This window comes from Mus caroli, unplaced genomic scaffold, assembly GCF_978045245.1.
Source record: "Mus caroli unplaced genomic scaffold, Mus_caroli_1 scaffold_18, whole genome shotgun sequence".
Taxonomy (NCBI): domain Eukaryota; kingdom Metazoa; phylum Chordata; class Mammalia; order Rodentia; family Muridae; genus Mus; species Mus caroli.
This window is the reverse complement of record NW_028227273.1, coordinates 90,526,994-90,543,346: the sequence shown is the minus strand read 5'-3', so window position 1 is coordinate 90,543,346 and position 16,353 is coordinate 90,526,994. Positions and strand designations below refer to the sequence as shown.

At 46.2% G+C, this 16,353-nt stretch overlaps 1 protein-coding gene across 4 annotated transcripts in view; it reads left to right on the top strand.

Annotated features, from left to right (window-relative positions):
• Tiam2 (TIAM Rac1 associated GEF 2) overlaps positions 1-16,353 on the top strand; it is a 206,975-nt gene that overhangs the window by 170,414 nt on the left and 20,208 nt on the right. The window contains exon 1 of one of the 4 annotated variants that reach the window (XM_029471058.2): positions 379-691. The exons of 2 other annotated variants lie outside the window; for them this stretch is intronic. In XM_029471058.2, the coding sequence (XP_029326918.1) occupies positions 680-691 (12 nt within the window). In that variant the 5' untranslated portion in view covers positions 379-679. Of the gene's footprint in view, positions 1-378; positions 692-8,959; positions 9,215-16,353 lie in introns of those variants that run through there. One more of the 4 variants, XM_029471059.2, reaches the window with a different exon arrangement.

The following is a 16,353-nucleotide window of genomic DNA, read 5'->3' as shown; positions in this document are numbered from 1 at the left end:
CCATTGAAAATCCCACGATGAAACACAGCTGTAAGCAAGGCTTTTGACAGCCCCACAATTTCTGCAAATGGTTCATAATTGATTGCCTTGTCTCTCTTTAAGGGTGCCTATTACTGTCACAGCTCTTTGTGTGACCCTGTCAGCTTCTCCTGTAGGGGATTTTTTTCTTTCCAGCATTGTTAGCAGTTGGCATATGCTATTATGGGGGGGGGGTTGGAGTTCTAAAGGAATAAATAATTTTTCTTTGGGTGAGGGAGTTGAAGGAGTTTTGGATTGTTTGGGGGGACCTCGAGGTGTGTTAAGCGGTTTCCCCATAGACAAGCCACTTGAGTACTGGAGATGGCAGTGGGCATATGGTACTTAGTGGATCTGTTGTCCCTGCATCTGCTGTAACCTCCTGGTGCCTCTCCAGAGCAGGCAGGCTCACAGTTTGGGGTAAGAATCGAGTGGAAGGGGGTGTACCTTCTCCAGGCAGCAGAGAAAGAGCTTGGTGGCGCTAGGGCGTCCTTGTGGATGTGACAGGGAAGAACAGTTTGGAATTTTTTTCCCCCATTTCATTGCCTGGTGATGAGAGCCAGAAGGGATGCATGCCTTCTACACTTGCCTGCAGCAGTGGACAGTAGACGGCTTCCTGCTCCAACACTGAGAAAGAACAGGTGCCTCTGAACCTCTCCTTTTTATGTGCAAGCATGTAAGTAAACACAGGCTTGGGATTCTTGGGTGCAGATCTTGATCTAAGTATAGATAGGTTTGCACGTTTTCTTTCAGGACTGAAAAGTTGATTTAACTATAAAAATGTCTAAAGGTTGTGGTGTGGATGGCAGGCTCTTTCTAGAAGGGGTCCCGAGAACAATCTTGAAGCACTCTGTGTTTACAGGCACGAAGAGAACTTTTGTGTACAGTCTCTGTGGTATGTCGACTTTACCTATTTGCTTCTGAGGTCTTGTAGTTGATCTCTAAAACAGTTTTGTCAGTTTGAAATAGAGGATGTCAGAAAGACCCATAAGGGGTGGGGGGAAACGTTTCCTCTGTTTACCATATTAAAAAGCAGGGGAAAGAATTTGATTATTACAAATAATTTTATGCTTGAAAATTTTCCTTGGAGCGTAGCTCATGCTTGTATTGGGCTGAAAGCTGTGAACTAAATAACCTGTAAACGGGAACTTGTTTTCTGCAAGGTGAGCAGGGTTTTTGGTATAGCTCTTCCTCCTCAGTTAATTTTCTAGATTTTACTGGAATTTTTATGTAATCACCTAGTGTAGCTTTGGCCGTGATTATTTTCTGCAATTTGTAGGCGTTGTGTTGCTAGAACAGAGAGCGTTGGGAATCAAGATGTACAGTATAGCAACCGTGTGTTGTGTTCTCTGCAATTTGATAATTTTAAAGATGTGTTTTTGGCCCATTGTGCATTCAAGACAGAAGGAAAGACTGCTCACAGTGATGGGTTAGCCTCCCAGTAACCAGGGGAACATAACTTGTATTTAATATTTGCCTCCTACCCACTCGGTTTGCTCCACTTTTTAAGTTTTTCACATGAATTGCTCTTTAAGAGCTTGCCTATCAAAGAAAACAGAAGCTAAAGGAAAACATTTGGGGGAGCATGACTTGTTTCCCAGCCTTCCTGAAGAGCACACGTTTGGGTTTCTAGCATTACCTCTGGACCTTTTGGGTTTTGAGATATTTTGTTAGAACGTTAAAGTAAACACCATTTATTTACAAACAAATAGTGATCTGTCTTCATAGATGCTTTTGGTAGGCTGATGTATGCATGGTGTTTTCTTCAAATCAAACATCTATTTTTAAGTGAAAGTTGCCTGAACTAATTCATATTTGAAGGAGCAGGGAGATGGTGTCTTCAAGGCCATTGCTTTATTCCTGGAAAATGACTTGGGTGTGGCATTCTGCCATAGAGAGCATTCTCCAGGGACAGATCTTACTTCGGGTATCTCTCTCTTTCTTTCTTTCTTTCTTTCTTTCTTTCTTTCTTTCTTTCTTTCTTTCTTTCTTTCTTTCTTTCTTTCTTTCTTTCGGGTGGCGGTGTACCAAAGAGAAACCTTGACTAGGTTAGAAAGCTGCCTTTGAATCCTGTTGTACCAAGATTTCAGAGAGCTGGGTGATTACACAGCTTTTAGGTGATTAAGCAGCCTCCCCTGAGATATCTTTCTACACCTGCACATCCTACTCAAGTCTTAGCATCTTCATCACGTGGTTGGTGGTGGTGGGGTACTGGGAAGATTCAGTGCCAGATAAGAATTTATATATGAATATATGAATGTTCTAATGAAATGATACAGAAATATGTGTGTGTGTGTGTGTGTTAAACTCCTTAGCTGCCCACCGGTCTTCTCAGAGTTAGTGTCAGTTGTCAAAGTCTCCTGAGCATTTTTATCCTGAGGAATGAAGAATCAGACACCAGGCACTGCAGGGATTGGGTCCCCTTGGCTCTCCGTGGTCTCCATAAAGAGAAGACATACTCAATGTAGCAAAAGTTTCCCAGGTGTCATGTCACAGATTGGCTGGAATTACCGAGTGGAGAAAGAGCGTGCCTGGTCTGCTTTCTTTCCAGAAAGCCTGGTCACTCAGGCCAGAGAGACCCTGCTGGCCAGTCTCACAGACCTGTGCCCTTGGATGAGCGGTGAGGTGAATATAGGCTAGAGACGGAGCAGGCTGCTGCAGCTTTGTCCCTGGCTCTCCAGTGTATTGTTCTCTTTTACCACTGCACGTCCTTGGAACAGAGGCTGGATAGCAAGTTCACTGGGCGTGCTGGAGGCGACTCAGCTGGGTTTTCATTAGAGCCTGAAAGGGCATTCAATCTCCTGATGGTTCCCTTTGTGCTACCCAGCCCCACATTCCTACCTGCAGGCTCTTAGTGCTCATCTAATCTCTTCTGGATCTGCCCTGGGTCACTGGGACTGATACATGGCCAACAGGGTTTGGTATGTAGAGGTCATCCTTGGGTCCTGTCCTGTCAAAGATCATTTAATTGCTGCAGAATGAGAGATACCACACTTTCCCCTTCCCTATGTAAGGTTTCAGGAAAGGGCTCAAAGTGGATTTAATTGTAGCGTGGGATTGAGACCCCAGAGATACAGATGTGGAAATACAATCTGTCCCGAAAGCTGCTCTGGGTAGTCAGCACTCATCCTGGGAAAGACATAGAGTTGAGTCTGAAGCGGGGAAGCAGGAAGAAGTCCTGCTACCCGGGCCTTCTTCCCTACTTCTTGCAGCTGTCCTTAGCCCTGTCACAATGGATGACATTGACTATTGGGACAGAAGAAACCTGAAATGTGGGTACACGCTGCTATCAGGGGGCCGAACTATAAGCAGACTGAGGCTGGGATGCACAGAAATTGAGCGTCACCAAATGGATAATTCAGCTGTCTGTGATCCCTCAGTAACTGAGGCTTGGAGTTGTGTGTGGCCCTAAGGCTGTGAGTTTGCATGCAGTTAGGCAGGAGAGTGTGCAGTTTTCCATGTTACTGGAATATGTGGCTGTCTTAGCAGTAGAGTCACATGAAAGGCAGAGGTTCTAGAACAGTGATTCTCAACATGTAGGTCATGACCCCTGTTGGGTCAAAGGTCCTTCCACAGGCCACCTAAGACTATCAGAAAGGACAGATATTTATATTATGATCCATACCAACAGCAGTTACAGTTGTGAAGTAGCGAAGAAAACAACGTTATGGTTTGGGGGAGGGGGTGTCACCACAATGTGAAAAAGGTTGAGAGCCACTCACTGTTACAGAACATGGCCTGACAGGGAAGGTAGGCATGAAGGTTCAAATACCAACTCTAGGAAGTCCAGGCTCCCATGTCTTTCCTGGTTCTTAATGGTCCATACAGGGCGGGCCATCCCAGGGATAACCTGACTCAGGGAGGTTGGGAGGAATCATGGTGACCCTTTCTTCCCTTCTTTCTCTCCCATTCCATCCTTGGGGTCTGTGGTTCTTTGTGAATAGGCCAGTTTTCCCAGATACCACCCCCCTTTCTTTGTCTAGGACCCCAGTACCAATCCTTCCTGCTTCCCCTTACCTCCACTTTCTCAGTCTCCTCTGCATTCTCCCTTTGCCTGCTATATTTTTCCTGAAGGAAAAAAAAAGTTGTTACTCAAAGTCAGCTTCAGAATCACAAATCAAAGAGGAAGGACAAAAGTGAATCCACAAAGAGACTGCGCAGTAGGGCAGCAGGGTGAATCACCCCGGAGGGCAGGGCTGGGGGCAGCGCTTGTCAGGTGGAGCCTTGGCTCTGAAATTAACTGGCTGTCAGGCACCCAAGGACTGAAGGGATAATTACATGCCCTCTCCTTGCTGCTGGGGTGGTGACTAACAGGAAAGTGACTGGGAGACGCCCCAGAGCTGAAGCTGCCCGAGGATTGGACCCCAACTGGGTAGAGATGCTTCTCTGAAGGGGGCACCCTTCACTTGGCCATGTTCACTTGCTTTTCTGGCAGCTTCTTGTTCTTTCCCTCGCTGGATACAGCAGGAGCCATGACCGTCTGAGAGGAGACTCTAAGACGGATGCTCATATCCTCCCTGGGTGAACAAAGTGTTAAATTCAGAGTAGCTGGTCAACATAGGCGATGGAGTAGGATGTGTGGTCTACACTCCTTGCCCCTCTTCTTTCCATGTGGTTACACGTGCAGGACAGTCAAGATGGGGGATGACTGTTGGGCTTCCTGGGCTATGCCTCTCTCATTCTCCAGACTTATCACTTTCCAGTTCTGCATCTGTGTTTCCTTCCTAGACTTTCCTGGCTGGAGGTAAATAATTATGGAGGACTCAGTATAAATTCCCTTCTGGGCAAAGAAGTACAGAATTTGAGTCTCTCAGGTCAAACCCTTCCCTCAGTCTGAGCCCTACTTACAGGCTCTTGAGCATTCCTGTGGAGACTGGACCCATTGTCCTGGGCTGATGATGGCTTCCTTTGTCCTTGGCTAAGCCACCAGACATCTGCATCTGTCTGAGAGGCAGCCCTGAGCTGACACATCTCCCTGCTCATCCTTCCATCCAAATGTGTCACCTTGGGCAGTCCTTTACCTGACATTGCTACTGCTCATCTTCATGCATGTTGAGAGCTGTGTAAGAGAAGACCAAGTCTCAGAAGAGCCTGATTGGAATCAGCATTGGTTGTCTGTGGTCCGTCACAGCATTTACTGAAGTTAAAACCTCAAAGATAGTAGGTCTTAACCTTCCTAATGCTGCACCTTTCTTATACAGTTCCTGATGTTATAGTGATCCCCCAACCATAAAATTGTTTGTTTGCTACTTCATAACTGTAATTTTGCTACTGTTGTGAATCATAATGGAAATGTTTGATAAGCAAGATATCTGACAGGAGACTCCTGTGGGGGCCATGGCCCACAGGTTGAGAACCATCGCTCTAAGGTGTGTAGCCGTAGTTAGGTCATGATGAGTGAAGGTTGCACAATTTGGTGCTTTGTTTAAGAAGTATTTAGAGCAGATCTTTGAGAATGGGATGCAAGCTCTAGAAACCTCTAGAAAACTGCTCATATATCTGTATTTAAAACTGCATAGGATTCTGGGGTGTGTGGCCAGGATCAGCACTCTGATGGCATTATGCATAGGTTTCCCCTTTGGGATTGCTGTGACCCTTGAGTTTATAACCCTGACTTTGAGTGTTTGAATTGTTAGCCTTGGTGCCAATGCTACGTTATTGACATTTCAGAATTCATATTGAGTACTGATGATATGCAAAGTGTCAGGTTTGTTTAATCCTGTGGTTTTGTCTGCATTCTGTACATGCCCATGTCCATACGCAAAAGTGCCTATTCACATGTGTGTAGAGGCCAGAAGTCAACCATGGCCATCTTCCCCTGTGGCTGTCGACCTTATATTCTTTGAGATGGGGGTCTCATACTGCCTGTGGAACACGGCTATTCAACTAGGCTGGTTGGCCAGCAAGCTCTGGCGATTCTCTGGGCTCTTTTTAACGTTTGTATTACAGGTGCAGCTTTACAACACCTGGTTGGGGGGTGGGTGGAGATCTGAACTCAAGTCCTTAAGCTTTCACAACAAGCGCCCCCCACCCCTCCAGAGAGCACTTTGAACTTTGTTTTCATTTTCTAGTCTGCTAGACCAGGTGACCAGCTAGCTGTTAATGCTCCACTTGAGCCCTTTCGTGAGCTGAAAGACAAGGAGAGGGCTAGACAATAACCCTTCACCCAGATGACAAACCAATTATCAGGTTGAGACCAGGATACATTACCCTGAGTGGCATCGGCAGATTTCCTGAATTCCACTGGCATTGACCTATGATGATGCTTGGAATTGTGAAAGATTTATTTTCTGTAATTATGGGGGTTGAGTGGACAGGGCGCGGGGGTGGAGGTGGGGAAGTGAGTCTGGGAGAAGCGTAAGATATGAAACGCTGATCCTCAACTGAACTTTTATAGGCCTGGTTGCTGAGATAAACAGCTGTCTGGTAGGTTGTAGGGGGTAATTACCCACTCTGCACAGGGTTGCTTAGGTGGTTGGCGGTCCCCCAAGGCTGCTGTGAGTAGAGCTTCATGCTGTGCTTCCCCTCATCCCAGCAGATCAGTCCCAGGCTGTTTCTTGTTCCTTTTCTTCTAATGGACTAATAGCACAGCTATGGTCTAATTTGGGCTTGCTACTGTTTGGGTGCCTTGCATGTTATCTAATCTTTAATATTTACCAAGAGTGGGGAGGATGTGGCATCATGGGGCTTGGTCATTAAAAGCTACTCCACCGGGGCTGGTGAGATGGCTCAGTGGGTAAGAGCACCCGACTGCTCTTCCGAAGGTCCAGAGTTCAAATCCCAGCAACCACATGGTGCTCACAACCATCCGTAACGAGGTCTGGCGCCCTCTTCTGGAGTGTCTGAAGACAGCTACAGTGTACTTACATATAATAAATAAACAAATCTTAAAAAAAAAAAAAGTAAAAAAAAAAAGCTACTCCACCAAAGCCTGCTCAGATTCGAGCCACTGTTAAGAGGTCTGCAGAGTCATCCTGATGCCTTATTTCAGCAGTCTTGCTTGCGTGCAGAACGCTGGAATGGGAATGTTGTTGTGCAGGCTGAACGAGGGCACGTTCACATCTCAATGCAGCTTTTATGCCTCTCTCTATTCTGAGCATGTTATCAACTTTTCCTAATATCTGGGTCCCATGATGCAGTGGCTCATACTTTAAAAAAAAAATCTGTACAATTGTTCTGCGTCATTTTGTCATTTCCTCTAGCATTCTGCTCTAGGGAGACTCAACTGTCATTGTCAGGAGCTCTAGTGGCTTGAGGTGGGAGAGGCTGAGAACCCCACCCATGAGCCCTGCTCACAGGCACACAGTGTGGCTTTTGCCTTCAGTGGCCTTCCAGGGTGCTAGCTCCTGAATCCTGAGGGTAAAGAGTGGGTATTTTGGTTTCAAACAATTAGTTTCCCACTGTCCGTGATGTAGCACGAAGGCCAGAAAACACAGGTATGTTATTAATATGGGGGAAAAGGAGAGCACTGCAGATTTTAAATTGTTTATTTATTTATTTATGACGTTTACGTCTGAGTGCTCTGTCTGCATGTATACCTGCATGCCAGAAGAGGACTTCAGATACCATTATAGATGGTTGTGAGCTGTCATGTGGCTGCTGGGAATTGAACGCAGGACCTCTGGAAGAGCAGCCGGTGTTCTGAACTGCTGAACCATCTGTCCAGCCCTGGATTTTAAAGGTATCTTCCTGGCCTGGGATGGCAGCTGAGCAAGCATGAGAACCTGTGTCCAGGAATGTACAAAGCTCAGAGTGGCGACATACTCATGTAATCTGAGAGCTAGAAACCAGCAGATCCCTCTCAAGCTCATTAGCCAGCCAGGTAGCCATCTTAGCCATGTGGATGGGCTCTAGGCTTAGTGAGAGACCCTATCAGAAAAAGTAAGATGTCCAGAAACATAGAACACCCAAGATACAATTTGCAAAACAAGAAAATCAAGAAGAGGGAAGACCAATGGGTGGATACTTCATTCCTCCTTAGAATAGGGAACAAAATACCCATGAAAGGAGTTACAGAGACAAAGTTTAGAGCTAAGACGAAAGGATGGACTATCCAGAGACTACCCCATCCAGGGATCCATCCCATAATCAGCCACCAAACCCAGACACTATTGCATATGCCAGCAAGATTTTGCTGAAGGAAACCTTGTATAGCTGTCTCATATGAGGCTATGCCAGTGCCTGGAAAATACAGAAGTGGATGCTCACAGTCATCTATAAGATGGAACACAGAGCCACCAATGAAGAAAGTACCCAAGGAGCTGAAGGGGTCTGTAACCCTATAGGTGGAACAACAATATGAACTAACCAGTACCCCCCAAGCTCGTGTCTCTCGCTGCATATGTAGCAGAAGATGGCCTAGTTGGCCATCACTGGGAAGAGAGGCCACTTGGTCTTGCAAATTTTATATGCCCCAGCCAGGGCCAAGAAGGGGGAGTGGGTAGGTAGGAGAGCAGGGCGGGGAGAGGGTATAGGGAACTTTCGGGATAGCATTTGAAATTTGAAATGTATATAAAGAAAATATCTAATTTAAAAAAGAGAGAAAGTAAGATGAAGAGAGGCTGAGAAAGACATCCTACATTGCCCTCTGGCCTCCACACACACATACATAGGAGCATCCACATGCATGCATACAGTCATGAACACACATACATATACACACAAAGGCATGCTCTGCAAGGGTACCTTCAGATGCACTTTCTCCTTTTAATCCTCCTGTTTCCTGCCCCACCTCCACCTCCCTCTCTCCCATTGCTCATTCAGCCACAGTGCACCCCCCTCCCTGACTCACTCGCCTCTCTGGGGGTTCTCAGTATCCAGCTCTTTGCTGCAACCTAAGTTCTCTCATCTTGTCAGAAGCCACCTAGCAGTAAGCAACCGCTGACATTTGCGTGGGAGCTTCCGGGCTGGTGGCTGTACAGGTTGGAGATCTCATGGTGAGCTACTTACAACACCTCAGGAATAGAGGCGTCCTGATGCCAGCTGACGGACTGGCATGGGATAAGTGCAAGCTATCTCCTTCACAGGCTGTTTTGTCATAAGGTCAAGGACTGAGAGGAAACTAACTCACAGCTACCATGGCCTGGCAGTCCCCACTGTCGCAGGGAGCCTGTGGCTCTGTCCACTTGTTTGAGGATTGACAATTCTTTCAGCAATGATTTATCAAGATGAAACTCCGGTTATTCAGCCATGACACAAGGTGAGGTTTGAAGATTGTCTCTGTCTGAGGGGTCAGCTAGCATTTAGTTGTGCTGTCACTAAACGTATGGGCTCAGCCGGGCGTGATGCCACACGCCTTTAATCCCAGCAGTTGGGAGGCAGAGGCAGGCGGATTTCTGAGTTTGAGGCCAGCCTGGTCTACAGGGTGAGTTCCAGGACAGCCAGGGCTACACAGAGAAACCCTGTCTCGAAAAAACAAAAACAAAACAAAACAACCCAAAACAAACAAACAAACAAACAAAAACCAAATAAAGGCGTGGGCTCTTGCTGGTCTGTCCATGTGTTTGCTGGTTTCTTTGTTTTGGTGGTATTCTTCTCAACCCAAGGAAATGGCACTTGAAATTATATTTCAACTATTTGTTGAAAATAGTGTTGTAACAGTTGCAAGTCTGCCTCTCCACGTTGCTCCTGTGGTCAGTGTCAGGATGTGAGGGTTGGTTTGTATGAAGTCTTAGCTGCGTGTGTGGCAGATACTGAACCTCACGTGGTTGTCGGAGGGGAGAGGGAGGGAGTGAACAGAGGTGACCGCTGCATGTCTAAATGCAGTGTTACTAAAACTACAGTTAAAGTGTCCTTGGGTTGTATGTGTGCCTACTGGAGACAAACAGCCCAAGCACATGCCTAGCCTAAGTAAGGCTGCCAAAAGGGGAACAAATAATTTAATGTTTAATCTACTTTGCTTCTCAAAGGCTGTTTTTGAAACCAGGTTTGAAGCTTTCTTTCCATGTACTGTTAGTAGGACAAGTCAGGGCTGCTGGAAGGATGTGTGTGTGTGTGTGTGTGTGTGTGTGTGTGTGTTGGGGGGGGGTGGGTCAGTCAAATTATGGCCCTGAGTTCCCTCTCCCTGCCTCACTCTTCTTGAGAGACTGGGTTACTGGGTCTATGAAGTCTAAAGAATGCCCCTCCCCGTCCCCGCACACGCTAAGCATCTGTAATGGCTTTCCTTCTAAGTAGGAGCACAGGATTGTAGGTGGCAACATTCAAATAACTCAGGCTTCTAAGAATTCACCGTTGGTCTGCAGCAGATCCAGGCAATGAAGAGGTCCCCTTATACCACCAAGCCAGAGCCTGTGCTTCTTTCTGGCTTCCTGCCCCAGGCTGGCTTGCTGTCTTATGGAGAACATTTAGGAGCAGGTCAAGCACGGTAACTGTTATGCTCGGTGTCTATGGATGAACATTTTGGCTCGTCCTATGCCTAAGAGGCTTCTCCCAGAAGTACATTTATCTTGCCCTTGGAAAGTGGTTATAAAGGACGGATTGGAGCAGTGATTTGAGGTGTTTATCTCTTGCTGTAACTAATTGGAAAGTACATTAGGTAGAGGGCTCTTAATTTCCTGTTGTGTGAAGTAGAAAGACAGATGGGCCAGAAGTGCCAGAGCTTTTGTACAGTCTTCACTGGGCTTTGGGAAAATCACATGGTCGCCCCGCCCCCCCGCCCCCCCCCCCCCCCAGTACTTATAAAGAATACCTTATACTTCCCTACAGGCTTGTGGCTGAGAGGTAAAATTAAACTAGGCCCATGTATGTAAATGACATTAATTGCAAAGGGCCTTGAGCAAGATGTCTGATATTATCTCTATGCATATGTTATGAAGTTGTTTTGTTTTGTTTTTGAGGCAGTCTTATGTATCCCAGGCTAGCCTTGAACTCACTGTGTAACTGAGAGTGATCCTCCTGCCTCTACCTCCTGAATGCACTGTGGATGAGTGCCAGAGTTACAGGTGTGTGCCAGCATGCAGGGCTCATGTCACACTGAGGGCTGAGCCTAAGAGTTATGCTTCTTAGAGAAGCATTTTACCAACTGAGCTGTGTTCCCAGCCCCGTTATGACTGCAAACACCTCACCTCACCAAAGACCAGTTTTCCTACAACCCTATCAAATTCTCATTACAGTCCCCTTTAGTGGGCAGACGTTGAGATATTGGCCATTAACTATCAGGCCAATATGTCTCAAGCAGTTGGTCATTGAGAAAGCCAATATTGAGACCGTTTCTGTCAGCTTTTGAAGGGGATTTTTTCATAATACCAATTCTGCCCAGCACGGATTTTCATACCTCGGGGTGAGCACATGCTTAAACAGCGTGTATAAAATTTGGGTCTGTTTGATGAACAACTGGCTTTTGCTAGAACTATGGGTGCAACCATTTGGTAATTTAACTTAAACTTCAAACTTTATTAGGTTACACAGACAACTTTTTGGTTCCTTTTACTTTTAATTTGTGTTTGAAAGAATCTCTTTCATAGAATTTGAATGAAATTTTCACTAGTTGCCAAATAATTCGAAATACTGGGTAGGAAGGCTTGTAAGTCCTGGACTGCTAACTATTCATACAGGTGACTCTGTCTGAGCAGCCATAGGCTGATGGCTTGAAGTCTATAAAGACACTAACATGGAGTAATGACACCTTTGTAAAAATAGCCACTTAAACTATATTTGGGGCACAGAAGTACAGCAGTACTGAGGGGAAACAAAACAGTTTTTGAGCTGGTCAGACAATGCAGCAGAAGTGTCCACTCTGGGGAATGAGTGTCTGCCTGCGGTGGAGGCTGTTGTAACAGCGGTTCCAGGGTTTCCGACAGTAATTTCTGTTCTGTCTGTTACTTTGACTTCTGTCTGATTATGCTCTTGTGAACTGTTATTTTTCCTATGTGTGCTGTCTTTGTGTGGAGTCACATTACATGGAATCAATATAACCTACAGATCTGTCAGAATCCAAAATAATCTAAAGACCCATCACCAATGGGACAGGTCTTCATTAAGGAACTCCCCACACAGTGCTTTGGCTAATATTGCCCTCCCTCTAATCTTGGGAGTGGGGAAGATACCACCATTCCACAGTCAGGGCTCTGCACATATATGTGTATGTATGTATATATATATCTCCTATATATTAATATGCATGAGTAGATTTTTATTAAATGCAATAATGTATGCATGTGTATGTGTGTGTGTATATAATATGCAGTGTTTAACACTGCATTTCAAGTTATTTTAATTTTAATCTTTCAGCTTATCTGAATGATCTCATTTTTATAGTAGTTGAATTTTTAATTTTTTTCTAAGTAGAATCATTTCCTGTTATTTTACAAAAAAAAAAAATGATTCGAGGCAAAAGAGGCTCCACAAGATGTTTGATTTGCAAAAGGATGTCTGATTTGTGGGTCTGACTCACTCTCCCCTCACAGGGCCTTGGATGCAGCTAGAAAGGCATCCCTGCGTGACCTGTGGAAATTGACAGAGGAAGCTGTCTTGGATAGATGAGGCCAGGCACATGAACACAGAACTGTGACTACAGAGAAATAAAGTCTAACGTTGGTTGAGGGGGGTGGGGACTTTGCAGGAACTGAGGGCCAGTGTGGGGATGGGGGTGGTGGTGAGCCTGAGGCAGGTCACACAGGTGGACATGGGAAGAAAGAGATAGGGCCTCTCTTCGCCAGGAGGTATGGGAAACATGAGGTAGGAACCTTGCTGCCAAGGAGAGGAAGTCCTGGAATAGCAGTTACAAGCAGAGAACCTCCCTGGCCCTGGGTTTTGCAGTCTTGGTATAGTACGCCAAGCAAATGGTTCCTGCCACCTGCAGGGCCCATGTCCAGAACAGCAACGCAAAGGCCTGGGCAAATCCTGAACACTGATCCTCATGGCCTCTCCCCTTCTTTCCTCCAGTTTGCAGCCAGAACCCAAAGTTTCTGGCTCCTTGGTCTCTGGGCCATGTCCTCAAACAAATGCCTCTTTTAAGGAAGGTGATACACACACACATACACACACACACACACACACACACACACACAGGGGGGGGGGTGGGAGAGGCAGGTTGTGGAGTTAAAACCCTGGCATGGCAAGCACCTAAGTGACCATAACTAACTTCTCCCTGACTCAGTTCCTATCCGTGAAGATCACATACTATAGGTGACTCGGAGGAGGAAAATGAGGGGGAAAATGTGTATGAATAACCCACCAAGTATAGGCGCAGTACAGCCAAGGGCTCAGTGAAAGCTACTGCCCAGCAAACTGTCATTTTCTTTTATAATCCTTGTGTGTTGCACATACTCGAAAGTGAGTGCGCACATGTATAAATGACATGAATGCAAAGTCAGAGGCCAACCTTGAGTGTCAGTCTCAGCCACCATCTTATTTGATGCATAGTGTCTTGGTTGTTTGTTTTTCAGGGGGATTGTGTCGTTGTTGTTGATTTGGGGTTTTGTTTGCTTGTTTGCTTTTTCCTGATGCATACCCCAGATTAGCTGCCTCATGAGCTTCCAGGAATTCTGCTTCCTGTCTTGCCATACAAGCCCTGGGTTCCAGACACACAGTACTGCATCTGGCTTTACAGAAGTACTGGGGATTTGAACCCAGGTCCTCGGGCTCCCACTGAAAGTGCTTTTCCAGTGGGCAGAGCCATCTCTAGAGTCTAAAGTCTCAACTTCTTTTATCTTCAAAATTACAAAAGGATATATTTTTTGGTTGCCTCAAAGAACGAGCCAGAGCCATCCAATTTCATCAGAAATTTTCCATGAGGCTCCTCCTCTGGCCACACCGAATGGGGACTAGGACATGGCAACCTACAGCATCTCAAACAGGAGAGGCTGGGAGCCATGGGCGAAACATGGAAGAGGAATGGGGAGGAGGGCTGGGCAGGAGTGCTGTAGCTGCAACGGGTATCAGAACAGGGCAAAGTAAAATTGGCCCAGAGTGAGGGAGGACACATGCAGCCTCCGAAGTGTCATGGAAAAGCAGCCCAGGGCAACTGAGAAGGTAGAGGAAGCAGAGATGGTACTTAGTAGGGAGAGGGAGGCTGGCTGCCTCCACATGGCTTCCCACACCATAGCCCCAGGCAGGCACCCTGCTCCTGGAACAGGAACAGCCCAGAAGCTCCTGGTAACAGGAGAGGTGCCAAGGCTGCTTGGGTCCTCGTTGCCTGCCTTCTGCTTGCTTTCCTTATTTAACAGCAGTCTGGTCAGGATTCAGGAATAAAGAAGAGAAGATCCCTCTGCCAAGGACCTTTCAAGGAGTAAGCAGCCTTTCAGTGCAGCCAAACACCTCTTTTCCCATAAAACACTATGTTTGAATGTTCCTCCTACAGAGGCTGCAGTGGATGGCCAGTCTATCAATGTCTCCTGGCTTGGTACTGGGTTTCTTTACCGGATTTGTTCATGAGGAATGAGATAGCTGCCTGGTGCCAAACACAACACCCATGTATACAAGAGACTTCCATAATCCCACTCTAGAACAACTAATTAAAAGAGGACCATTCAAGAGGGAGAGGTGTCACCAAATTGTGTGCTGTGGGTCAAATCCAGTCTGCTGGCTATTATTATCAATAAAGCTTTATTGGAATTCAGCCAAGCACATTCACCTCTGCTCTGTGTTGCTTAAACTGGAACTCTAACACTCAGTAAGAGCCATTTATTAACTAGCATCCCTGGCAACGCAGGTCCCTTTCTCTCACTAACAAATCCTGTTCTCCTTTGGACAGTAGGTGTCTTCCACCACAGGTAGCTGCCGTGACTCGAATTGCATTTCCATACTGTAATTTATTTGACAGTTAATTTCATAGCTTACCATCTCTTTTTGCCTCGTTAAAGCCAGAACTCTGGTTGGGTGGCAGGGGAGGGGCAGGCCATTTTGATGTACTCTATTTGTTGTTTGCTCTCTTTATTAAAGACAAGAATGTCATTCTCTTGAGTCGTTTCTTCTTTCTCTATTTAGGCAGGGTCTCATGTAGCCCATGCTGGCACTGAACTTGCCAGAACAATGACCTTGAACCTCTGATTCACCTGCCACCCCTTCTGGAGTGCTTGGATAACAGGTGTGGGCCCAGCATTCCTGTTTATGGGATTTGGGGATTGAACTCAGGGCTTTCTGCATGCTGCATAATACCAACAGAGATCCATTTTCAGGTTTGCCCATCGTTTCACTGTTACTACTGTGACAAATGGTTTGACAGATATCACTGGTCATCTCAGCCCCATTCTGCTGAGGCATCGCCATGTTGCCTGTAGGCTCGCTAGCCAGGGGCCTCACAAAATGTAATTTAGACCTCTGACCCTGCTGTTCAGGGGAAGTCTGGAGGTGGTCCTCACTCCGATGCTTATCAGCCTTTCTGGGGCAGTCTCCTGTCAGCTGGGGGCTCCAGATCTACTGTGTCAGTCATGTTGGTAATATTAGCTCTTTCTGTAAATTAGAGACATGAGTGATGAAGCACAGAGCGAGTTGAGGGAAAGTCCTTTGTACTTTTTAATCATCTTTTCCCCTGAAGGCAAACTTTTCTGACTTAACTAATTTGCTAGAAGTGACAGATGACACTGTGGTTGCCCTGAGCTTGCTCGGGAACACAGCCTCCTCATGGCTTCTAGACAGTGAACAGAGGATTTTTTTTTTTTCTTTAAAAGAGAACATGGAGCATACTAACCATATCCTGCCTGCCTACCTTGCCCGAGCTGGGGCATCCTTAAGGTTAATCATCACCAACAGGTCAAAAATGCTAGTATTCTAAAAGTAGAAGCCTCATCAACCTGATTCTTCTGCCTGAGAGATTGGAGCATTGAGAAGCCTTGTGGTCCTTATGCAGACTTGACTCAGATTTAGGTCGGTGGCCTAAGATAAAACTGCTAAGTGTGGGATAGAGAAGAGGGGAGGAGCCAGCAGCCAGAGGTGTGTAAGTGAACACACATTTGTGCTATTGCCATCAGAGTTGGGGGGGTGGAAGGGGGCAGGTGTGCATAACCTGCGCTCCAAGTCAGGCCTGGCCAGCAGTCTTTAATAAGCCAATTAAAAGGGCCAAATTAATAGTGGAAAGCAGAGGGAGGAGATTTACTCAGTGTTGCCATTTGGGGAAGAGAGACAAGAGATCTAGTGAATCCCTCAAGTCCTTCTTTCAGGCCAGAAGAGACCAGAGCTTAAGTAGAGGGCAAAGGAAAAGTACATCCAAACAGTCTTGGCCAAGGTGTGGTCCCAGCCAACACCGACCCGTCTTTGTCTAGGATTCATGCTAACAAGGTCTTAGGACTGTGACGTTTCTTTTTGGGAGACAAGTGCACACTCTGTCTGGTATCTCTTTCTTCTTCCCATCATGAAATTCCTGGGAGAAAGCCTCATTTCTTTAGGGTCCATTATCTCAGT